Genomic DNA, 24,390 nt, shown 5'->3' with positions numbered 1-24,390 from the left:
TACACTATATCCACTCACTGCCAGCCAACCTTCCAAAAGCCCTTTTCTTCTACTCCTGGAAGCCTTGTCCCTTCCCTGGTACTACCTAGTTCCCATGCTTTATAATCTTTTTTTTTTTTTAGTTAATTAAATTTTTTTTTTTACAGGGACAGAGAGTGTCAGAGAGAGGGATAGATAGGGACAGACAGACAGGAACAGAGAGATGAGAAGCATCAATCATCAGTTTTTCGTTGCTGTTGCGACATCTTAGTTGTTCATTGATTGCTTGCTCATATGTGCCTTGACCGGGGGCCTTCAGCAGACTGAATAACCCCTTGCTTGAGCCAGCGACCTTGGGTTCAAGCTGGTGAGCTTTTTGCTCAAACCAGATGAGCCCGTGCTCAAGCTGGCAACCTCAGGGTCTCGAACCTGGGTCCTCTGCATCGCAGTCCAATGCTCTATCCACTGCGCCACTGCCTGGTCAGGCTAGTTCCCATGCTTTAGATGTCCACCACCCACCGTAAAGCCACATCTCCCAGGCCATCCCCAGCAGGAGGAGAGAGGGGAGTGCCCGCTGCTGCTCAGGGCCTTGTATACCAGAGGGATCCACCTCGTGCATTATTGTCATGTGCCCCAGGAGCAAAGGGCAGGCTGTGCACACTTTTTATGGCTGGGCCACCTCCCAGAACAGTAAACAGAGGGCAGGCAGCTGGCACTGGAACCCTCCAGGTAGCAGGCTCCTGCTTACCTCTGAAAGGGAGTTGAGAACAGCAGCTTTTCTAAGGAGTTTTTAAAAATTATATGTTAAGTTCATACTGCTCAGATTCTGTTTTATCATTCTTCTCTTCTTGGCCTGAGAGCATGCACTAGTCCTTTAGGCCTCAGTTCAAACCTCACCTCCTCTAGGAAGCCTTCCAGACCCTCCAGGAAAAGCTAGGAATCCCTGAATGCTTGGCTCGCTGATGCCCAGAGCATAGCTCTGACTGGGAACTTTGGGGGTGGGGGGCGGGGGTGGAAAGGACTGGGCCCAGCCATGCCTAGTATATGGGGTACCCAATGAATATTGTGAAATAAGCTGAAAGTATTTGAAAAATTCAAAAGATATACTGATATTGATATATTGCATCTCATGGTTCTGCTTACAAAATGGTCTTAAAATTTTACATAGTCTCATAGACTTACTCTAACAATGTCCTCATTTGATCGTTCAAATGCATTTTAAAGGTGACCTTGTTGTAGGCAACCGAGACAGAAAGGGATTATGCAATTGTTAGGGAAGGGTGAGCATGATTTACACTTAACATTTTCCTTTAATGCTATATATAATGATTTTTATACATCTTTAAAAAGTGGGGGAAAAATTTATTCTCAAAGCTGCATCCAAGAGATTTCACTCTATGTACAACACCTGCCCACCTGTGAGCTCTCCTTTGTCCAAAGAAAGTCCCCTGAGGGCCCACTGGGGCCTGGGCCCTAAGGGACAGCCCAGGGGGATGAAACTTGGCCTGGTGGACTCTGCCCCTCTGGCCCCTCCAGAGGCCCCACTGAGAATGCTAGGGAGGGGATAAGGCTCTGCAGCCCAGAGGGGAAGGCCACCCGAGCCTGTCAGGCCCTGCCCTGTGGGCCTTGTGCTCTGCACCTGCCTGCAGAGGTTTGGGGCGTGTGAGGCTGGGGGCAGGTAGAGGTGGGGTTGCAGGGCCGGCAGCTGTGGGCTGAGCACATTCCTCCCACAGGTCACGGTCTGTAAGCATCCCACCTTCCCCAGCCTCGTCGCTTTTCTCCAGGGTCAGGCTAGTCCCCAGAGCAGCCTTCTACCTTCGAACCCTTGGAAAAGGAGACGAGGACTGGGAACTTATCTTGGCCCCCTCACCCAGCCCTCTGGGGATTGAGACTTCCCACCCTGGGACCCCTTATCCCCCTGAGGTCTAGAAAAGGAAAATGTCCTTATCCAAACTGCTCACTGCACAGACAGGCCAAAGTGACTTGTCCAGGGTGACCCAGAAGGTCAGTGGCAGGGCTGGGACTCAGATCAGGTCTCCTAGGCCCCAGCGGGAGCCACATTCCCAGCATCTGGGCCCCCAGGCCACCAGCTGACAGGGCTGGGCAGGTGCTACGGCAGATACTCCTCCTTGACAGGCATTGGGGAGGAGGCGCCCAGGAGGCTGGTGGAACTGGGGCACAGGCCCCCCAGAGGTGGCCCCGCTGCGGTGGCAGTGACTTCATGGGCTGGCGGCGGTGGCTGCGGAGGCTGTGGGACCTGCTGCTGCTGCTGCTGCTGCTGCTTTTTCTTGTTCACTTTGCGCTCCTTTGCCCGCCGGTTTTGGAACCAGATCTTCACCTGTGGTTGGAGACCAGAGAGGGGTGGTGCGGAGACCCAGTGACAGTGAGAGGAAGAGGGAGGACAGCTAGGCTCTTATTCTTGAGTGGGGTTTGTGGCCTGCCTCCCGCTTCAGCCGCCCAGACCATTCACGGCCCCTGAACACATTCTCTTCTCCAGAATGTGCCCCCTACTCTACAACTTTTCCTGTAACCTTCTTCCCTCCCGTCTCCCAAGGCCATACTCCAATACCCCTCCTACAGGAAGCCTTCCCTGTTCTGTCTGTGACTGCTCCTTCCTCTGGGTTTCAACAGCACTAATCATAGCCTGCTTTGGCCTACAGCTAATCAGATCCCCTATCTCCCTCCAATGGGGGTTAGGGACATTGGGTTCTGTTGGGGCAGAAGAGAACTTGGTAGTAACTCAGTTTTTGCAGTACTGTGTGATCTTGGCCAGGAGGCTCAACTCCTCCGTTCTCCCTTGACTGAGCTCCTGTGGCTGAGGTAGGGGACCCACACACCTGCCGCTCCGTGAGCCCCAGATTGGCGGCCAGCTCTGACTTCCGGCGGATGGTGATATACCGGCTGTAGTGGAACTCCTTTTCCAGCTCCAGGCGCTGGTGGTCAGTGTAGACCACACGGTACTTGTCCTTGGTCCGGGTCTTACCTGAGAAGCAGAGGGGCCAGGAAGGAAGGTGAGTGGGAAGGGGGAGCCTGCAAAAGGTCCAGGCAGGGACCCTAGCCCTCTGAAGAAGGACCCTGAGGGAAGACACCCCAGCCCTGGGGATGACAATCATTCCCCCGCTGGCTCAGGCTTCGAGACTTCCTGAGCAGCAAGCACTGCTTCATGCTCATTTGGGGAGGTGCTGAGGCTCAGAGAGGGGAAGCAACTATCTCTGGTTACCCAGCAAGCTGCTGGTGAAGTTGAGCTTTCCATCCTGGTCTCCTGACCCAGAGCCCTACTCCGGTCGCCAGCTCCTCCAGCTTCAACCCAGAAGCTTCCAGATGGGGCTGCACAGCAGAAACTCCGGGAGCTGGTGGGAACAGCTCCCTGGGCATCCCTGGCCATGGAGTCGGGGAGCCTGGGGGGACAGTCTGCATTTTTAACAAGTTCCCCAGGTGGTTCTGATTCAGGGTCCTCAGGCCACAGGTCTGAACACCAGTGACATGGAGGGACACCTGGCAGGCAAGGGCAGGTTGAGACTAATGATGGCAGCTGTTCTTGTCTCCTGTGCAGAAGAGAGCAGGAAAGAGCCACTGTAGGCAGGGTGGAAGCTTGCTGAACTTTTCTGGGGTGTATGGAACCTTGATTCCTGTTGAATGAGGCTGCTGGTGACCCTTGAGGACCTGCAAGTTACCTCAAGAGGCCCTAGCCCTGAGTACAGAGCAGGAGTCACTTGCTCAGTCCACAAATATTTACTGAGCTCCTGCTGTGAGCCAGGCACTGGGGTATACCAGTAAGAGCAAAGCTGAAAAAAAATTCAGGGCTCCAGCAGAGGGAAGAGCAAGTGCAAAGGCCCAGAGGCAGGAGCATGCCTGACATCTGCCATGCACAAGAAACAGTGAGGTGTGGCTGAGCATGCTGAGCAAGGCAAGGGGCAGATTGCCCAGCGCCTGCGGGCCATGAGAAGGACTCTGGGTTTTTCTGTCTGAGATGGGAGCCATTGCAAGGTTCTGAGCAGAGGAGACATGAGGTCTGATGCACATTTTAATATGAGTCTGGCTGCTGCATGGAGACAGATTGGCAAGAGGAAGCAGGAAGCACGGAGAGGCCTGCAATAACCAGGAAAGAGAAGGCAGTGCCTTGGCTTCTATATGGGGCTCAGCCTGGGGCCAGGAACTGCATTTGAGGACCGACCGGGGTTAACGTCAGGGCTTCTTCGGGGCTGGGATCAGAGGTCTGTCTGGAGAGAATATTAAGAGTCATGCTTGGCCTGAGCTGGTGTCAGGGCCTGACTAAACACCAGTTTTCTTTGTAAGAAGCTGAGCACATGGCTATAAATAGGAGACACATGCAAGTACTTTCAGACCCACACATGCGTCCCCCCAGGGCATGCTGGGTCTCCAAATAACCATCGATCCCTTCCCGCCTCACCTAAGTGTCCCCACAACAGCCCAGCCTTCACCTCTGGGTCACAGCTCTGGCCTTGCCTGTCCCTCAGCACCCCTGTCCTAACTATACCCCCCACTCCAGTTCCAGCCCCAGCCCCCAGCCCCCTCCACCAAGCCCACGCAGCTTGGCAGGACAGCACTGGACTCATCAGGAGCCAAATGGCTTTGTGGAGAATGGGAGACAACAGATGTTCCTGGGCTCTTTTCCTCGGGGCTCCTGCCAGAACAGCGGAACCGCGCTGGACGCTTCTACGTCCACTGCCCTCAGCTCACTGCCCGATGTAGCACAAGACAACCTTGGCCCGCGGCCAGGCCTGGCCCAGGAAGGGGACGAGGGAGTGGCTGCTAAGGCTTTGGTCCAGATGGAGCCCCTCCTTGGCCTAGAAAATCCAACGCCAGCTCAAAAACAGATCTGTCTAACGTCACCAGCGCCAGAGCCCAGCAGAGCTCCTGACCCACAGCCCACTGGGTTCACTGGACCGAACCCAGAATGGGTTGTGGGAGTTTAGTCTCCCTCTGTTTTATAAACGAAGACAGGGAGGCTCAGGGTGGTTAGAGAGCTGCCAGAGAGCCCAATACGAGAGGCCTCTCTGTGTAGCCAGGGTCACTGAAGCCCCTGGCAGTCATGGACTCTCCCAAGACCATGCCACCTGGCCTAGATCTCTCGTTCCTCATTCACAACTCCTCACCCATCAGGTTCAGGGTCTGTAGAAACCGCCATGGCCCTGAAGCATTGGCCGCAGTAGGTCAAACAGCAGACCGCCTATCTACTTGTACTTCTGGGAAGAGAGGGGCCGGCCCATAGTGAGAGCAGGCCGCTGAGGGCCCTGTGCTGCTCGGCAGGAGGGTCTGCAGGCTGCGGGCCTTGAAAATGCCCAGAGATCACAGCCTGAGGTGGGGGTGAGGCTCCCTCAGACACACAACTGTCATTCCCATTCTTTGTCAGGAGCAAGCAGGGAACCACCACACCTATTTCATAGACAGGGAAAATTGAGGCTTGGAAAGGGGCTCATATTCTGTGGGGCAGTGGTATGACCCCAGGCTCAGGTGTCCCCGGCTCTTCCCAGGGTCGGGGTGGGAGGCACGGGTGGAGGGTGGGACTAGATGGGAGGTGGGGCTCTAGCTGCACAATTAGTCCACTCTGTTCTAGCAAGGCTGCTGGTGAAGACCCAGCCCACAGGCCGGCCTTTCCCGTTCTCTCTTTCTCCTTTGACCACAGCAGAGGGTTTGCTGGGCTCAGGATCCTACTGGCCAACTTCTATTGATAGAGCTGCTTAAAACACACAGTTTTACCACTAAGAAAATGGCTCTGCCAAAGAACAAGATGTTTGTTATCACACCGTGTGGTCCAGGAACCAGGGAATCCCATTGGCTCTCCCAGAAGTGCTAACTGAAGCATCCTCCTCGGAGCCCAGCTTGGTGAGGTCTAGCTTTGTCGATCATGCATAGACCCCTTATCCATCAATTCCACGCCCAGGAACTGATCCCACAGAGAAATGCCCCAAACTAGAGCTGTGTGAAATGGCGTAAGACTAAAAACAATGCCCATGGCTGCAAGCAGGGAACATGTGAAATATAAGATGCTACATCCATGGAGAGGAGCTTTATGCAATCATCCAAAACAGACTGCAAAGCTCCATATGCACCGATATGGAACAATGCCTGAGATATTTTGTTAAATTTAAAAAAAAGCAAGACATTGAATGTTGTGAATAACGAGTTACTGTTTCGGTATAAAAATGGGGATACACACTCACACACACACACACACAAGCATATGTTTGTGCACCCACAGAGCTTTTTCTGAAAGAATATGTGAGAAGCTGTTAGCAGGAGCTGCCTCTGGAGAGGGGACTGGAGTCGGAGGAGCTGCAGGTGAGAGGGAGTTTCAGGGGTGTTTAAGTTTTTACCATGTGCAGATGTAAACTTGTGTTTCCAACGACAGCCAGGAGCCCTGGGCGCCCTGGGCCAAAACTCCTGAATGCCTCGAGCCACCCTCCCTCCCCCTCCTGTGAGCACGGTGCCACCCCGGAGCCCAGGAGGGTGGGGGCAGGGAGCTGCGTGAGAGTGGCGGGGTGGGGAGAGGGCCCGGATCAATGATTTACAGGTCCTTGGGATGCTGGGGCACAGGGAGAAGTCCAGGCTCCTGTGACAGGTGTCTGATGGGGGCCACTGCTCCCAGCCACCTAATAAATAACGCTCTAGGCCAGATGCCAGTATGAGTGAGTAGGGGGCGGGTGGGGAGCCCCCCACCAGCTCTTCAGGGATGAGCATGGAGGGGGGGGTGCCTTGCCTCACCCAAGTGAGAAGCTTTCTCTGTGCTCTGGTTATGGGACTACAGTAATGGCCCACCCATGTGTTCCAGCCTGCCGTAAAGTGTGCACCGCAGAGGCCCCGGAAACTACAGGCTAGTGGTTCCAAATGCCTGACCAGCCTCAGAACTGGCCGGGGCGCTTTTTTAAAAGCACAGATTCTAGCCCAGAACTTCAGAAATAGGGCTCAGGGATTTGGTATGTGACTAGCTCTCGGGTGGTCCTGCCATGTGGTTGTTGGAGCAAGCAGACCTCTGGGATTGTGCAGTACCACTTCTCACTGGCTGGGTGGTCCAGGACAGTCACCCCACCTCTCTGAGCCTTATTTCCTTTATCTATAAAGCAGGGATAATTATTATTCTAATAAGGGCCAACATGTCCACGTGTCAGGCACTTTGTATACACCCCTCAACAGCCTATGAAGTTATGCAACTGTTATCCCTAATTTATTGATGGGGAAACTGAGGCTCACAGAGGCCCACACTTCTGGCAGGTGAGATTTAAACCCGGGTCTGGCCAGCCTCCAAAGCAGCACCAGAGCCCATCACAAAGTGTAAGTTCTCCCATAACTATCCAACCTTGGGGCGTACAGGGCATCACTTGAGAGGGACGGATGATGTAATAGGCGCGTGGAGAAGGGTAGATCCCATTCACTTCCAATAGCACAGGACAACCATATGGCAGGAATGCTGGGAAATGATCCATGCAATAAGTGGTTTGTTGGACGAGGCTGTTTATTTATAAGGTCCCTTCCAACTTGGAAACACAAAGCTCCCGATGTTTATTGATTCTCTGATTGTGTTTGTTGTTGTTGCTGAAAGAATTCTAAGACCCGTTTCCCTGTCTGAGAGTCTAGATATGGAGCCAGCCCAGCTGGAGGACAGGGCAGGAGCCACAGAGCCATCAGCGGGTCCTATCCATCCAGGCCGGGCCAGGCGAGGACAGAGTTCAGCCTCTGTACCCAGGGTGGGGTGGGTGGCTCCAGGAAAATCAAGCAGACTCTGGGTCAGCACTTCCTTTGCCCTCTTCCTGCTGGGTCTGTGGCCTGAGGAATGATACTGCTCGCTCTGGCCCTCAGGCCAGGAACAGAAACTCCAGCCCTGGACCCTCTGTAACCCTTCCCTGTGTGGTCCAGCCCCAACCAGCTGTGCATCAAAATTCCCCCAACACGCACCAGCTCCACCTAGATCTATTCCTCCCCAGATCTACTCCTGACCTCCCTGCCATTTATAACAAACTTGCTGGGGGATTCTGAACCACCAGCTGGAACCAGTCGGTCCTGGTCCCAGGTCTGTACCATCTGTGTGGCCTTGAATAAGTCCCTTCTCCTCTCTGGGCCTCAGTTTCTCTCGGGCATCAGAAGAGGGTCAGGGTGTCAGCTGTGAGCGCCCTGAATCTGAAGAGATTCTATGAAGTTCTGTGCAGCTCTGAGCCCCCCCATAAGGGCCAGATACTGCCCACCCCCTCACTGTCTGCCACCTGGGCAGCACAACAGGGAGGGACACCTTCCTGCCAAGTCCCTCAGACACGTGGAGGGCAGGAGGCACGTCTGTCGTGCTGGTCTGGGGAGGACAAAGAGAGATGCAAGCTCTGGGGCCTCTGGCAGCAGGGGGCTCAGGGAAGCGGAAGGAACAGGGCAGCCATAGAATCCCAGCGCAGAGTCCCAAAACTGGAGCGGGGAGGGAAAGAGATGTATTTCACTGAAAGGATGGCGGGCAGTTTCCAGTACACTGACGAGGAGGAAAGAACTGCAGATGTGTCGAGCATGCAAATAACTTTAATATAAAACACATACAGTGTTATCCAGCCGACATATATAAGAGGGCTGCAAAGGTGGCAGAGCTGGGGCAGCCCCGGGGTGGCGGTGCTTCTGGGGAGGGGCCTGATCCTAGCAGCTTTGGCTCTGCACTGAGAGCTGGGGACAGCCCGGTGAGCGGGGGGCGAGTCCTCACCCCTTGCTGGAGGCAGAGGCCTGGCCCAGGTCTGACCATCCTCAGCTGAAGAAGTTGACAAGTGTCTGAGTTTTCTTGGGCTTTCCTTCCCCTGGGGAACAGAATGAACGTGAGAGCAGCTTGTAAAGGGCAAAGAGCTATGGAAATGACAAGGAAAAGCGAGCTATTTGCAGCAGCGGATGTTGGAGGACTCCCCTGGGAGAGGGAGGAATGCCGCCTGATGGGGAACAGCGGGGCAAAGAACACGCTGGCCTGGGTGTGGGGAGAGCTGGCTGGGCCACCAGCTGCACATGTGACGTGCCGTTGGGTCTGTGTCCTCATCTGTACTACCAGGGGGCGGGACCTCTGCTGTGGCCGCCCTGACCTGGCCAGTTCGAAGATGGAGAAACAGATATCTCTTGTTCCTGCTGATCTGTGAGTCCCAGGATGCTCTATCCCAGTTCCTCATTCAAGCCCTGGTGCAGGGGGGAAGCTGGTATGGGGCAGAGGAATGGCCTGGCGAGCCCCACGTAGGAGCCTTGCAGCCTTCAGCACGCTCCTCCTGCCCACTGTCACCCTCCTCCCTAGTCACAGTGCTCAGTCAGCACTGCACCCTCCTGCTCTCCGGCTACTTGTGCGTCAGCCCCTGCCCTGTCTTCTTGCGGGAGGTCCATAATCTGACTCAGCTCTCGGAGGCAGCAAAGCAGAAAGAGCCTTCAGAATCAGACAGACCGATGGTTCTCACCCAGCCCGGCCACATGCCAGCCGGGTGAACCCAGAGGTCACTGAACCTGTTTGAATCCCAATTCATTCATCTGTAAAGTGGAGACATGAATTCCTCCTCATACATGGTAATTGGGGAGATCAAATGCGACAATCTACTTAACAAGGCAATTATTAATAAAGCTAGGTGTGACGCTGATGATGAGGATGAAGATGACTGCAGAGACGGGAGAGGCAGGAGACTCCACGGTGGAGAGTAAGAGGTCCGTCTGGAGCGGCACACCACACTAAGACCTCCTGAGAAGGAGTTTTCTGCATTGTCCCATAGGACAGCTACTAGCGCAAGTGGCTATTTATATTTAAATTAATTTAATAGAATTAAAATTCAGGCTTTTAGCCACACTAGCCATAGGACTCGAAAGACACATGGAGCTAGTGTCTGGCATGCTGGGCACTATAGGGCATGTTGATCATCACAGAAGGTTCTAGTGGACACGCCTGCTAGGCCAAGCTCCTCCCACGGCCAGACGCCCTACCTGCGTGCGCTTGTACTATCTGCAAAGCAGCCTGTTCTCGCATCCACCATCCATTTATTATCCCCAGGTTTTCTCCCACAGGGGCCCCTAAAATAAGGGGCATCCTTGGTCCAGAACAGCCCTTCAAAACTTTATAAACAGCAGCTGAGTCCCTTCAAGTCGTCCCAGGGCTGAACAACTTGAGGCCTCTCTGAGCTGTTTCCTGGTAGAATGGCCATGCCTTTGCCCTGCCCTGGCCATCTCCTCCAGCGGGGAAGTGAAGCCCCTGCCCAACGATCTACAAGCGTGGGTCCTGAAGCCCTCCATTCAGGGTGGAGGTACAGGGAGGGCACTGGCCTCCAACCCTTTTCTAGCTCCCTGTGTGACCTTGGCAAACCCCCTCCCCTCGGTGCCTGGCTCCTCGCATGCTCCGTGCGGGCAGGCACCACGCCACCTCGCTCGCCCAGTCCTGTAAGCGGCTGGCACACAGCGAGTATTCGCTGGAGCTTGTTGAATACATAACACAAACCCCGGGTCCTGGTCTTCCTGATCTGAGTAAATAGCCCCCATACTTCAGCCAGTCAGGCCAAGAGCCCACATCCAGTCCATCAGCTGGTCGGCTCAACCTCCAAAGGACATCCATCTGTCCGGCTCCTTGCTCCCACCGAGTTCATCAAAACTACCAGTCTAATGCAGAAGTGTGCTGTGCTGGGGTCAGAAATACCTGCATTTGAAAAAGTGCTGAGCACGCAATAGATGCTAGCTCATATTATTACTACGGTAGGTGCTCAGGACTTATTTGTTAACTAGTTCATTCCCCTTTTTCGTTGGGAAGCGGCGCTGATTAAAAACAAGTGAAATAATTACAAACTGTGATTAGTATGAAGGAAAGCAAGCATTGACCTGAAAGCTGGAATCTGTGATAGAGGGTGGGGAGGCACACTTTACTTAGCATGGGGAGGCCTCCTGGGAAAGGCAACATTCAAGCCAAGACTTAAAGGTGGAGAAGGAGGCTTCCATGTCGGCAGTGGGAAAGAATATCCTAAGAATGGGGACCAGCATGTACAAAGGCCCTAAGGCAGGAGTAGCAGAGTCAGGGGCAGACAGTGTCAGCCTCCCCAGGGGACCCTGTCTGCCTTGTTCTGGCTGGCAGCCCCAGCACCTAGAAAAATGTCTGGCACAGAAGAGATGCTTAGAGAACATTCTTGCTCAGAGACCTGCTTGCCAGAATGAATGAATGAGAGAGGCGCACGATGAGCTGGAGAGACCAGCAGAGCTGAGTTCCTGGATAAAGGGTTTGGATTTGATTTCAAGAGCAATGGGAAGCCACGGCGGGGTGTTGAGCCTGGAGCCTCAGTCTCAGCTTTCACAACACCTGCTCCCTCTCTGTCGATGCAGAGGGATCTAGCCGCCCACTCACACACTGAAGGGGTGAGTGTGGCATGGAGAAGGCTAGCATGTTAACATGGCAGTGGGCCTGACTCCAGACGCAATTGTTTCCCAGTCCCAGGAGTTCCAGGACAGAACCCCGAGGGGCCGGCCCATTAAGATAACTTCCTCCTGACAAGCCAGACACTGCTTCTAACAAAGCCATTCTGGACCATCGGAATGACTCTCTCAGCTCTCAGCAGCCGTAATCTGTCAGAATGAGGGTGGGGGGACGGGCGGAGAAAACACTCGACCAAAAACAGCCTTCTGCCACCTTCTAACTGGGTCATTCCCCTTCCCAGCTATATCTGAGAGATGAGGTGTCACATGGAGCTTCTGCCTTGAGAACCTGTTTTAAACAGCCCAGCCCCTGCTGTGCCCCCCTCCCCCTCCAGCCCCTTATAGCTCTTTTCTGACTGGCCTCCTTTTTCCCCACCTGGGCTGGGATGCACGTGGGAAGCGGGGGCTAGGGCTGCTGTGCCCAGGATGTTGCTTTATTTGATAGATGCTCCTTAGGCAGCAGTTTCTGGGTTTGAACCCTGTGCTGCAGCTTGTAAGCTTGGCAAGCCACCTTACCCTCTCTGAGCCTCATTAACTTTATCTGTAAAATGAGGCTAATAATAGATCTTCACATCTCTTAGGGATGTTTATGAAGCTTAGATGTGATCACCCATGCAAAGCTCTTGGCACAGTGCCTGGCACCCAGTAAGGACTCAGCCAATACTACAGTTACCAGCTTTATAATGAGCTCCTACTATGGGCAAAGTATGGTGAGAAGGCTGGAACTGATTAGAACTGGTTTTGGAGAAGACAGAAGATGGTAGATGATAGGGATAAACACAATCAGTGGAAAATGTCGTTAATACAAGGGCCTGATACAGTGCAGGGAAAGGAAGAACCAAGGAGGGCTCACCAGAGGAGGTGGCCTTGGAGAAGGAGCAGCATTTGAACCAGTGAAAATATAGAAGAGGAGAGGGAGAGCAGTTCAAGTTGAGGGACCCAGACTGGAGAGGCAGGGTGTGTGAGGTGTGGGCTCGAATGCACCGTGCTACTGAGGACTAGAAGAGATGGTCATAGTACTGATGAACCAAGCATCTCCTATGTCAGGCTCAGGGATCTAGGTAGCATTGCTTCAAGGTGCAATCCTATTGCTATCCTAATGTTACAGTGGAAGAAGCTGAGGCTCAGAGAAAAGATCCAAATGAACTTTCCTGATGCTAACTCAGCTTGTAACAGAAACACAATCACAGTTAAGACCCAGATCTTAATGGTTGCAAGTTAGCATCTCTCTCTCTAGGCAAACCAGTGGGAGAGTGGCTTCAATAGTGGGTTAGGGGGCAGCTCTCAAGAGGGCTCTGAATGACACAGGTATGTGGCTGAATTTTACAGCAACGAAATGACAAGTCTATGGCAGTGGGAAATCATAGGATGCTCTTGATCAGGGGGTGTGCCTTGAATAGGTAAATCTGTTAATGGTTTAGAAGACAGCTGGTACACCAGAGAAAGGCTGAAGCCAAGAAGCCAGGTTGGTGGCTGTGACAATAAGCTAAGGGAAAGGGTCTGGAATGTGGTGGGGAGGGGGTTCATCCCTCCATGAGCCTTAGTTTCTCCATCTGAAAGGTGAAGGGGTTGGACCAAGATCTAAATCCAGCTGCAGAAGTCTCATCATTTGAATGAACGTCTCCCTAGTTGTGTGGGACCTCAGCCACCCTTAGGGGCCATTTACCTGTGAAGTCCTGTTTATTAATAAGGAATGGCTGCTGAACCTTCGGCAGAAGGATAGTTTGGAGTCCTCTTAATGAAAATGCTGGTATTTATAGATGCAAATGGGGAAGGCAAAAAAATAGAACCTACTGTATTCATTTCCTACCCTGGCCTCAGTCAGATGATAGCTGTCACTTGGAACTGTTCAATATATTGAATGGAATAAAGGCCAAGAGCCTCTCTCTCTCTCTCACCTTCCCCATTTTCACTGCCCCTTCCTTAGAATAAAGCCAGGGTCTTAGTCCCAGTCTTAGCTATGCCAATTCCCCAGGTAAGGATAGCACCTACTGTCCCGGTGGGGAGAGGGGAGCAACCAGGCCTCTACCATTGGCATGAGCAGCTCAGTTGGACTGTTGTGGGTCCCACCTCCAGGCCTGAGACCTCAGAAACCTGTGTCAAAGCCAGGATCACATCTCTCTCTTCTTCCCCCAAGTCAACCGTTCCTCACACTTGCCCTGTTCATTTATTTAACAAAATATATTGAGCACCTGCTATATGCCATACACTGAACTAAGTGTCTGGAAAGTAGTGACAGGTCAAATAGACGTGGCTCTGAACCTCACAGGCCTTTACTTTGGTGACTGGGTAGGGGAATGGACCACATACAAATACACCAATAAGTGAGAATATTGCAATTGGGGTTAGACTCTTTAGAGCAGGGGTCTCAAACTCAACTCAGCATGTGGGCCGCAGAGCAAGATCACAGCCGTTCGGCGGGCCGCACTAGGTCTACAAAAGGCAACTGTTACGCAACACTTTTCTCACTGCAGTTGAAAACAAAAAAAAAAAATCAGTACAACAAGCACAATCGTACATGCAGTTTACTCAGTGTCACAAAACGACCAGAAACTGTAGTTCGCATCACAACTGCTGTTAACTAAGCTAATATCTAGCTAGGATGCTAGAGAAATGAAAAATACAAGTAGGCCCCTAGGCTTACTTAATTTTATCCAAAATATTTTGAACTTCGTGGATTAGTCTGCGGGCTGCACAAAATTGTTTGGTGGGCTGCATGCGGCCCGCAGGCTGCGAGTTTGAGACCCCTGCTTTAGAGTCTAAAGGAAACATGGCAAAGATTATCGATGGGCTTAGGGGGAGTCTTTGTTGAGAAATCATGGAGGACATCTCTGAGGAGGTGGCCATTCAGGTGAAAAGGAGATAGGCCTAAAAAGAGTCAGAGAAAAGAGGTTTCTTGGAAGAGGGAACAACACATGCACAAGACCTGTGGTAAGATATGTCTGAAACACTAAAAGGAGACTGGAGTGGCTGGAGCTTGGTGGCCGAGGGGAGAATGGCCTGGGTTGAGGGCAGGGAGGCAGGCAGGGTTCCAGGTGCTGATGCTCTACAGTCTCAGAGACCTCAGGAAAGAGTGTGGATTTTGCCCTAAAAAATGGTAGAAAACCTCTGGAAAAATTTTAACCGACTTATCCAACATCTCTTCTCCTCCAGCTTCCACGTGTACAAAACTAGAACATGCCTTCCAGTCTCTGGACTTCAGTTTCCCATCTGTATGCCTGGCCTCTGACTGCCCAGTTCAGATATTATACAATGTCAGAGGCTCAAAAGGGAGGAAGATGGGCTTGTCAAAAATGGTACCCCGTAAGACCTGCTGACCAGTGACATGTGCAGAAAATTGAGCCCAAGTGGTGGTGGCATGCACTAGCCTTCACTCTGCCATCTGAGACAACAGCACTGACACAGGAATATGCCCAAGAAACCCTGGACTCTCACTGCCAGAAGGAGAAACTGAGGCCAAACAGGGGAGGGGCTTGGCCTCTCTCTCAGGGAGGGTCTATAACCCCACCCAACCCTGTCCCCATCTCAGAAGCACTGGTCAGAGTCAGATGCCCCCTGGCCAGACAGGCAGCAGCTTCTAGCTTTCAGAAAGGCCAGGTTCCTGCTGCCTCCGCAGAAGGGGTCTCACCTGACTCCTGGGGGCAGCCACTTTCCCCCGGAGCCCCAACACCGCCCTTCGCCCTGCCTTCTACTATCTGGAAGTAAAGAGAGAAAGGCTTCGTGCCTCTGGGCAGAGTTACTCCTAAGCCCTTTTTCTTCCTGGGAACAAAAGTGTCCAAGTCGCTTTTGAGACCAGAGGCTGAGTTAGGGTCACAACTCCTGTGCCCAGAGAGAAGAGGGGATGTGCCCTACATCATACGTTCTGGTAGCTCCTCCAGGCCTCAACCAGTGCTGTGACCTCCCCCGGCCCACCCTCTGTCCCTCACACAGCGATGGCCTCTCTCCAAGTCCGGCCCTGGGGAACCTCCTCATCAATCTCCAAAGTCACCTGAGCAGCAGGAAGCAACAACTGGAATAGAGGAGCAGGAAATGCAGGCTTCCTTCTCCAAGGGACAGACGGAACAGCGGGACCCTGAGGGTCAGTGGCTCCAGACACCTTCTCTCATATAATCTAACGCAGGGTTATAGCCAGACAGATAACTCAACCGGGGTTTATGGATGAAGGTTCTGAGGCCTCTGGAACTCCTGAAATTGTCTGCCGAATCAGGCAACACTCTTTCCTAGGGAGATTATTATTATTAGACTCCATCAGATTTTCCAAAGGGGTCCTTTTGTAACTCAAAGGTACAAGGCCCTTTCCTTTCATGTCACAGATGGTAAAACTGAAAGTCAGAAAAGATGACTGATTTAAGAGAAGCTGTTTAGAGAATTAGCCCACAGGCTTGGTGGTCAGTCTGCCAGGGCTCAAGTCCCAGCCTCACTATTTACTGGTTATACAGCTTTGTGCAAATATTTAACCTCTCTATGCCACTGTTTCTTCATCTGAACACTGGGGGTGATAACAGTACCTACAATAATGTTATAAGAATTAAATGACACATGCAAGATCTCACATCAGTGCCCGGTCCATTAGTAAGTGTTCTATAAATGTTAGCTGCCATAATGTAGCCAAGGTCACAGAAACAAGGGGCAGAGCCAGGTCATAAATCCCAGTCTTCTGAGGCCTTGGAGGCAGCTAGGAGGCTCTGCGTCCCTGGGACTCCCAAGAAGGTGGTCTGATTACAGCCAGACGGATAGCTCCTGATCAAGCCCTCGCAGCATCTGGCCCCTGGGTGAGCTGAGTGTGTGTGGAGACATGGGGGTGAAGAGAAAGAGGAGGTGGGGAAGTCTCAGCCTCTCTCCCAGCTGGGGGAAGAGAAGGAGGGGCTGGACATCAAAGGGTGGGCAGGCCAACTTCCCGCCCACCAGGCCAGGTGGCCTTTGTCAGGACAGGCCCGACACAGTCAGGACAATGGGGCATCCTGTTCACTTTCCGGCCAACAGGAGTCACTACCGAGCCAAGGCACAGCCTGTTACATGACAAAAGGGGGGACCTATAAAGGAGGTCAGGCCGCCCCTCATTAAAGCTGGGCCTTTGTCTTGCCCCCTCCTCTGCCTTTGAAGAGGGTGGATCAGAGAGGCCTGCCTGGGGGCAGGAGGTTCACAGGCTCAGGAGCCAAACAGCAGCCACCTTCCCAACTGCTCCTGCTTTCCCCTCCCCCAGGGTCAAGAGTTCAGGAAGGGCCCTGGGATGAGAAGGTAGGGAGCCCCCCACCAGCCTATCTAACCAAAGAGGGCTCTTTTTTAGTCCAAATGACATGACCCAACGATCTGTTCACTGTACATCAGGGACTGAGACCCGGAAAGGAAAGTGACCTGACACGTTCTTATAATAAGGGCGATGTCTCTTCTGGGGCAGGTTTGCAGCCTCTGCTTGGGTTGGGACAGAGGTGGAAGAAACCGAGGATGACCAGGGTGGGTCCTAAAAGAGCCCTCGGATAAAGGTCTATGGGCAGCGTTCTAGTTCAGCCTTGCCATGAATCAGTTTCTTCTCTTCTGGGGACTTAGTATTCCTATCTAGACAGAAAGACGGGTTGTGCTTACTCTGGGATTCAGAAGGGGAAGCTGAGAGAACAGCCCCCAGGTGAGAGTGGTCGGGGAGGCCGCACTCCAGGAGCCCAAGCAGGGTCAGGGCAGAGGTCAGACAGGGGACGGCTGGGGCCTGGCCCTAGCACCTGCCGGTGCCCAGGGGAACTGTCCGTAGTTGCAGTGCCAGGGAGGGGTCCTTACCGCTGCCACCGCCGCCTCCAGCCGCCACGCTGCGCCGCATCCACTCGTAGGGAGTCCGCCTTTGCGCTCCGGGCGAGGACGGTGCGCCCGGGCCGCCCAGGGGCTGCGCTAGCAGGCCCGGACCAGGCCCGGGGGGCGCGGGCACCGGGCTAAAGTCCGGAGGTGGCCCGAATGCCAGCGGGACAGGGCTGGCAGCCGGGGCCGCGGGACCCGGGCCATAGGCGGCGGCCCAGTCGTCCTTGGGTGCAGAGAAGGGCGCGCTCCAGGCCGCAGGGGGCGCGGGGGTCGGCTCCACGTGAGAGTAGCCGGTGAAGTCGGGGTACTGCGGGGGCCCCGGGGGCGGGGGCGGGGGTCCGTAGGCTTGCGGGCCCAGGCCGAGACTTGGGGGCCTGGCAGGGCCGGGGTACACAGGAGAGTCTTTGTCCAGCACATAGCCCACGTACATGGTGGCCGCAGGGCCCCCCGCGCATGCTGGGCCCTGGAGCCGCCGCTGCGGGCCGCCCCGACGAGCAACAGCTCACCTGAACCCGCCGGCCCGCCGCCGGGCCGCCCCACCCAGGCCTTTTATAGCCCCAGGCCGCCCGCGGCCCCAGCCGAGGCGGCTTTGCATTTCAAAGCGGGGGGAGCCTCCCGGCCGCGAATCAAAGAGGGAAACCCGTCGGGGGCGGGGGGTTCAAAAGGAGACAAATTGCCGCCCCAAGCGGGAGGTGGACGGGCCGGGGCCTGGAGGGGTGGGGACGTGGAGGGCGCATCCTGGGCGAGCACCGAGGCACGCTAGGTGTGGGAGTTTCCTGAGGGGTCCGCCGCCTAGAGGCAGAATACCTCCATCTCTTGGAGAAAAGGGATCCAGGGACTGCATGGGGACCCTAGGCCAGCGTCACACAGCCACTCTGGCCTGTGGGATACTGAGCAGTGACCAAGCTGAAGGTGAGAAGGGCAACCTAACTTCAAACAGGGCTCCTGTCTGTAAGGTAGCAGTGATCTTAATCCTTTAGGGGCAGGGGTCACGACCCTTCTGAGTCTCGGATGAAAGCTGTGGATGTTTTTACCAGGAAAATGCACATATGCACATACACAGTTCTTAAGGAGGTGGGGCAGGGGCATCTTCAGGGGACATTCTAAGGAACTTCTCACAACTTTTGGTGATCCTCAACCCCCTTTATTTTAATGAAAGGTTTCAAACATACACAAAGGTAGAGTTGTATAGTGAACCGCTATACACCTGTCACCCAGCTTCAACCATTATCGAGATTTATTTTAAAATAAATTTTAAACATCATGTCATTTTACCCCCACATGCTTCAGCATGCATCTCTAAACCAAATATGCCATTACAACGTCTAACAAAATTAACACAAATTCCCAGGTATTATCTAACATCCACACCCCCCCACCCCCAATTAAAGACTGGCAAACAAAGCCCTGGCTGGGTACTTAGAGCGCCTTCCTGATACACCAAGGTTGCAGGTCTGATCCCCAGTCAGGATCAGATGTAGATAGAATCAGACAGGGTCTTATCTATTCAACCTGTTTCTCCCTTGAGTCACCAGATTGGCCCTGGGCAAGTCAGCATCATCTCAGGGCTAGACAGATGTGTCAGGACCAGGATGTAATTGACAGGGCCCAGTGCAAAAGTGACAATGTGAGAGCCCTCATTCAAAAACTAAGAATTTCAAGATGGCAACAGCAGAGTGTTCCACCAAGCATGGGACCCCTGTAAGCACCAGGCCCTGTATGACTGCACAGGGAACCCATCCACGACGCTGGCTCCAGTCAGAATCTTGTTCTTCTAGGGCTCCGATGAAGACAGAGCAGGGACAGTAGGCCCAGGGCTCCCCTTCCTGCTCAGAGGAAAACTTCCCATTGTGCGGGCGGAAACACTGAGGCTCAGAAAGGAAAGAGAATGGGTCCACATTTATGCAGCAAAATGAAGGCTGCTTTTGAAGAAGGGAGAGGGGGCTGCCTGGGTGTGGTTGGCATGAAGGGACACATGGCTGTCTCAGCAGGGAAGGCCTCTTTCCCGTGTCAGGAAGTGGATGTGTTTGTGAAATTTTACTCAGAAGTCCTGTAAAAATCTTCCAAGGGGTCAGTAAGAAACTGGTAATGGTACAGAGAAAGGAGGACTGGGCTCCACTTCCTGATCTGAGGTGACTAGGACTTCTCAGACAGGAGGAAGAGAAGACCCGGAACGGGACTTGAAGGTCTGAGTTTGGAGAGCGGTGCAGGGCAGACCTGGGGCCCGAGAGGGAAGGAAAGCTGTAGGCGCAGACATGGATCTCAACCCACTCGTAATCAAGTGCTGGGGCTGGTGTGTGGGGAATGGACAAGAGGAGGGCCGTGGGGGCAGAGAGCAGTGAGGAAGCTGGACAGGACTCCAGGGAGGAGGAAGACGGAGTCCAGGACTTGGGTGGCGGCCGAGAAATGGTGGACTTTCCAGGCAGAGCAGGGTCTATTTTCCTGACCAGGGAGAGTGCAGCGCCAGGGCCGCCAAGGTCTAGGGGAGGACTGCAGCAGCTCTGTGGTTCCCTGAGTGCTGTCTTGTCCCAGGGCGGAGTTTGGACTTGCCTCCTACTCCACAGTCACCCCTGAGGTGGGCCTCCCAGCCTGCTCTTTCCTGAGCCCTGGGTGTTGAGAAGGATGGAGTAAATTGGTTCCTTTTGCTGGGTGATGAAAAGAAGCACAGAGAGGTCCAGGTATGTGGCCAAAGTCACATAGGTGCAGGGCTGGGTAGAAAAGCTGAGCCTCCTAATCCTGCTGGACTTTCTCAATGCCAGACAGATCACTTGAGGGGTCCTCAGCCCAGCCCTGCTGACCCTCCAATCCACCTAGGATAGAAGAGCAGGGGCATCAGAGATCCATAGCATCCTGACCACAGAAGGCCCTCAGAGAACCGACCCACTCTCTTTACAGTTAGTGAAACGAAGGCCCAGAAGCTTCAAAAAAGAAGGTTTTCTGCCCCCTAAGTTCCCACACCAGGTCAATGTACTGGAAATGGACCCAGATCTTCTGCCTCCCAGTCATGCCCCTTCACGACCTCTCCCTGAGACTGGAGAGTGGGACCCTTTACCTGTGCTGGGGTAATAACAGTAGCATTACTATTTATTGAGCATTTACTAAGTGCCAGGCATCATGCAAGTTGTCGGCATGCAGTTGTATCCCCGCTTTTTGAAAGTTCACTTTACGCTGCTTTGCTTTTAGGAAAGACCTACCTACATTAGTACCTGTTTCTGCTAACAGAAAGAAAGGGGATTTTCGCTTTTCTGAAAAAATAAGGCAAAAAGCAAAAATAGCTTTCGGCATTTGTTTTGCAGCGAGCCCTTATGGAGGCAGTGTGTACCCTGAGCAGTGAGTGAGTGAGAGTGGCCCCGCCGGACTCCTTTCCCAAGAACCACACTCAACATCTCAGCATCCGGCCGCCATAGCTTTGACCTGTATCTGTGAGCATCTGGGCTTCATCCCGATTCATTTTGTGCATCCATTGACAATGTGGTCTAAGGTAACTGCTTCTTCGCTTTACACTATTTCAGCTGAAGAAATGTTTCACAGGACCGCTCCGCTTTCAGACGAGGGTGGGGAGCGGGATCTGTAGTATCATCTCAGTTCATCCATCAGACAGTCCAGTGAGGTAGAATTTGATTGTTATCTCTATTTTGCAGATGAAGCACCTGGAGCTCAGAGATGTGAAGTCACCTGCTTGGGTTCACCTAGCAAGTCAGTGGCCTATGTGGAAGCTCTTCCCTTTCCAGCTGAGCCAGCCTAGGAGGATAGTGAGCCTGTGTGTGCCTCTCCCCCTCCCCATCCCCCTTACCCTGGGATTTTGTTTAAACAAATACCTGGTTCTTCTTCCTCCTCTCACTGCATCATGCAAAAGAGCATTCACTTATCATCACCTCTAGGTGGCCCACCTGTCATCAGAGCCCTGAGCCAGCCCTGATGTGACACCCCCAGCTTCTCCTTCCCGAGGACACTGTTGCCTTGTTAAAAAGTCCCAGGCTGGGTGGCTGAAATAGCAGGTCCTCCCCTACCTTGGCCTCTGACTTGCCCTTACTTCCCTGGGCCTCAGTGTCCCCATGGGGCCACAGAGGACTGGGTGGCTCAGACAGTGAGCCAGCCATGGCGCTGTGATGTGTGTGGGCGGAGAAGCACCCCACCCTCCGTCTGCCATGCTGCAGCCTCTTCCTCTCTGACAGCCCCTTATCTCTGGGAGCGGCTGTTTATTGGCCCTATCCTTCCTTCTGTCTCCCCGGGCGGGCCCCTCTTCTCTCTGGAAGCCCTTCCTTTGGGCTGCTTTCACACACTCCCACCAAGGCCTCTGGGGTGGGGTGCAGAGAGGACGGCCTCATAAAGATTTTGGTGATAACTTGGTTCTTCAATAAGGTTTATGGCCCTGGTAGAGAAAAGGTTCTGGGCTCTGCTTTCCATTGGAAGTGGTTTGCTTACCAGTAAGTAGCTGGCATTACCAGCGCCAGCATTAGGCCGACCCAGACTGCAGCCCAGGGTTTTTACTGGGGGCCAGTCCCAGCCAAGTCTCATCCTCACTCTGTGACCTTGGGCAAGAAACTCTTCCTCTCTGAGTTGTTCCTGAGCTGGGAGCAGGGATGGTAATTCCTGCCTTGTCAGACTTGGGGATAGATGTGAGGCTCCTGGGTAGGTACAGGGCTTTTGTCAGGTGTCTTTGCCTTCTAGACCCCTCCCCCGCCCCCTCCTTCCTTTCCTCTTCCTGCCCCTCTAGAGGCTGGGGTCGCCACCTGCTGGCACTGAAGGGTACTACTGGCGGGCTCATTGGCTGCCAGGTCTCAATCATGACTCTGGCCTTGATGATTCTCCCTCCCTTCCCAAGGAGGAGGGAGGCTGTTCCCTAGTACACTACCACTTAGGGGACACAGTGCCTTATCCAAAAAGCACCGTGTCTGACCCACTGTTCAGAGGAGATGGAGAAGCCAAGGGAGGAAAAGGAGGTCCCAAGGTGAATTAGTGGTAAAGCACGGACTGGGGCCCAGCAGTCCCAGCTCCCTGTCAGTTGCATTCCACAGCCAGCCCTTGCTCACCAGCAGCAGCATCCACACTGGTCCCCCAACCCCACTCCCGTTAGTCCATCTTCCACAGTGTGCCTCAGTGACCTGATCACATTAGTCCCCTGTTTAAAATCTTGTAGTGGCTCGTCCTGACCCTCAGGCTGAAAACCAGACTCCTTTGGGGCCCACAAGGCCTTGGCAGCCAGCCCCTGACTACCTCTCTATACCCCACCATGTCTTCTCTCTAGGTCTCAACCATTTTCTTCTTTCTGTTCAAGCACTCCAAGCTCTTTCTGGCTTATATGCTTTTGCACCTGCTGTTTCCTTTACCTAGAATGCTGTTCCTGTCCCTGCATGATGTGTGTCTTCTTAATTTCAGGTTTCAATTGTAGTATTTCTTCCCCAGGGAAGCCTTAATCTACTCAAATAAGAACCCCCACCAATCCAGCCTATTATTCTACCATAATACATCACAATTTGATATTGTTAATTTGTGGTTGCTTGAGTGTTAACTTGTGAGCTCTAGGAGGTGAGGGCAGGGCACACAGTAGGTGCTCAATTAACTTAGGTTGCATGGAGAAATGGTGCGAGGAACAGGATGGTCTGGAAGTCAGAGTCAGAGGCCCCATTCTAGACTTGCTGTGTGCCTTCAACAGATGCTGGCCTTCTCTGGGACCCAGTGTGTCCGCTGGGGGGAGATCTGTGGCCTCTGAGGGTCCTATTCTGATGATCCTTGAGCCATGTGTGTGAGACACACAGAAAGACACCCCATTGTTCCCTAGGGCACTGGAGATGAGGCTGGCTGGGGGTTAGGGAGAAACTGAGGCAGGCAGGGTCTTAAAGCCCTCATCTCCTGGGATCCTTAATGGCTACTTAGTGGGAGGCCTAAGTGGTGACTTTCTAGCCCAATAAGAGCAGTCCTAGGTATCTAGGGTGGGAATGTGGTCTGAAGGCCCCACTGGTGCCTCTGCCCAGCTAGACAGCCACTATGCTATTTCCCAGGAGGGAAAGGGGAGTTCCCACTGTGTGTCCCTTCTGGCTCCCTGACTGCAGGTGCAAGGATCTACCTGCTTGGGGGAGGGCAGGGCAGAAGGACACTGAGCTGGGGATCAGGAGTCCAGTGTTCCAGGCCCTTTCTCCCTCTGCTAACCTCAGGCAAGTCCCCTCTGTTCTCTGGGCCCCAGTTCCATGCCTGTACAGTGGTCTGTTCTAGGACTTTTTGGGCCCTCACATCCAAGATGGCTGTGCTGCTTCCTCAGCCCGGGAGGAGCCCGTGGGGGTGGGGGGAACAGCGCCGGAGCGTGGGAGAGCCAGATGTGGCGGCTGCTGGCCCTGCCGACTGAGTGCTGAGCCGGCCTCCTGGGACCTCTCCCACTCAGGCGCCCTTTCCGGACCCCTTGTCCCCCCTCCCCACTGAGAACTGTGGCTTCCGGCTCTGACAAGCGTGGGTGGGGGTCTGGGGGGAGATTCAGTTCAGCCTGGTTCCCTTCCTCAGGGACGAGCTTGGGCCTAAGAGCCAAGACAAAACCTCAGTTCCAGTCCCCATCTTGCACAGTCACTTTCTGTCCCTGGGCCTCAGTCATCCCTGTGAGACTGAGGGGTTGGCCCAGCATCCCTCCCATCCTGAGGGAGGACTTCTGTGACAGCAGCTCCCAGATACACCTGAGAACCTGTCACCTTTTGTGGATCTTTCTTGCTCTTCTTGATGCCTTGCATAAAACACCACCTGTGCATCACGTATTCGGGCCTCTCAGCAACTCTGGGAGGTAGGCACATGTATCCCCATTTTACAGCTGAAAACAGGAGGCTGGGACAACTCAGCTCCTGTCCTTTGTCCAGGGTCCCACAGCTAGGAAGAGGTGGAGCTGGTTGGAATTGCCGGCATCAGAGCTCACCTTGATGGGTCCACCAGGCAGCGGGGAGGGGAAGTACTGAACCCGGGGCTCAGAGCTCCTTCCCCCCCTGCACTGCCTGCTGTTCCTCCTCGGGCAGTGCTCCCCACACTCCACGCCCGCCCACGCTCTCCTCCTCGGGCAGTGCTCCCCACACTCCACGCCCGCCCATGCTCTCCTCCTCGGGCAGTGCTCCCCACACTCCACGCCCACCCATGCTCTCCTCCTCGGGCAGTGAGTGCTCCCACGCTCCACGTCCGCCCATGCTCTCCTCCTCGGGCATTGCTCCTCACACTCCACGCCCGCCCATGCTCTCCTCCTCAGGCAGTGCTGCCCAT

General features: G+C 53.9%; 1 protein-coding gene and 1 long non-coding RNA gene across 2 annotated transcripts; one reads left to right on the top strand and one right to left on the bottom strand.

Annotated features, from left to right (window-relative positions):
• Positions 1-1,308: 1,308 nt before the first annotated feature.
• CDX1 (caudal type homeobox 1) lies at positions 1,309-17,709 on the bottom strand. Its single transcript, XM_066277399.1, has 3 exons — positions 17,146-17,709; positions 2,817-2,962; positions 1,309-2,317 (listed from the first exon to the last, which is right to left on the bottom strand). The coding sequence occupies exons 1-3, from the start codon at positions 17,588-17,590 to the stop codon at positions 2,090-2,092; spliced, it is 819 nt and encodes a 272-aa protein (XP_066133496.1). The 5' UTR covers positions 17,591-17,709; the 3' UTR covers positions 1,309-2,089.
• LOC136336044 (uncharacterized) lies at positions 15,969-22,590 on the top strand. The gene is made up of 3 exons (XR_010731365.1): positions 15,969-16,148; positions 20,457-20,641; positions 20,802-22,590. It is a non-coding gene; the product is annotated as an uncharacterized lncRNA (long non-coding RNA).
• Positions 22,591-24,390: the final 1,800 nt, after the last annotated feature.

The sequence above is a fragment of the Saccopteryx bilineata genome, chromosome 4 (assembly GCF_036850765.1).
Source record: "Saccopteryx bilineata isolate mSacBil1 chromosome 4, mSacBil1_pri_phased_curated, whole genome shotgun sequence".
In the NCBI taxonomy this organism is placed as follows: domain Eukaryota; kingdom Metazoa; phylum Chordata; class Mammalia; order Chiroptera; family Emballonuridae; genus Saccopteryx; species Saccopteryx bilineata.
This window is presented reverse-complemented; position numbering and strand designations above follow the sequence as displayed.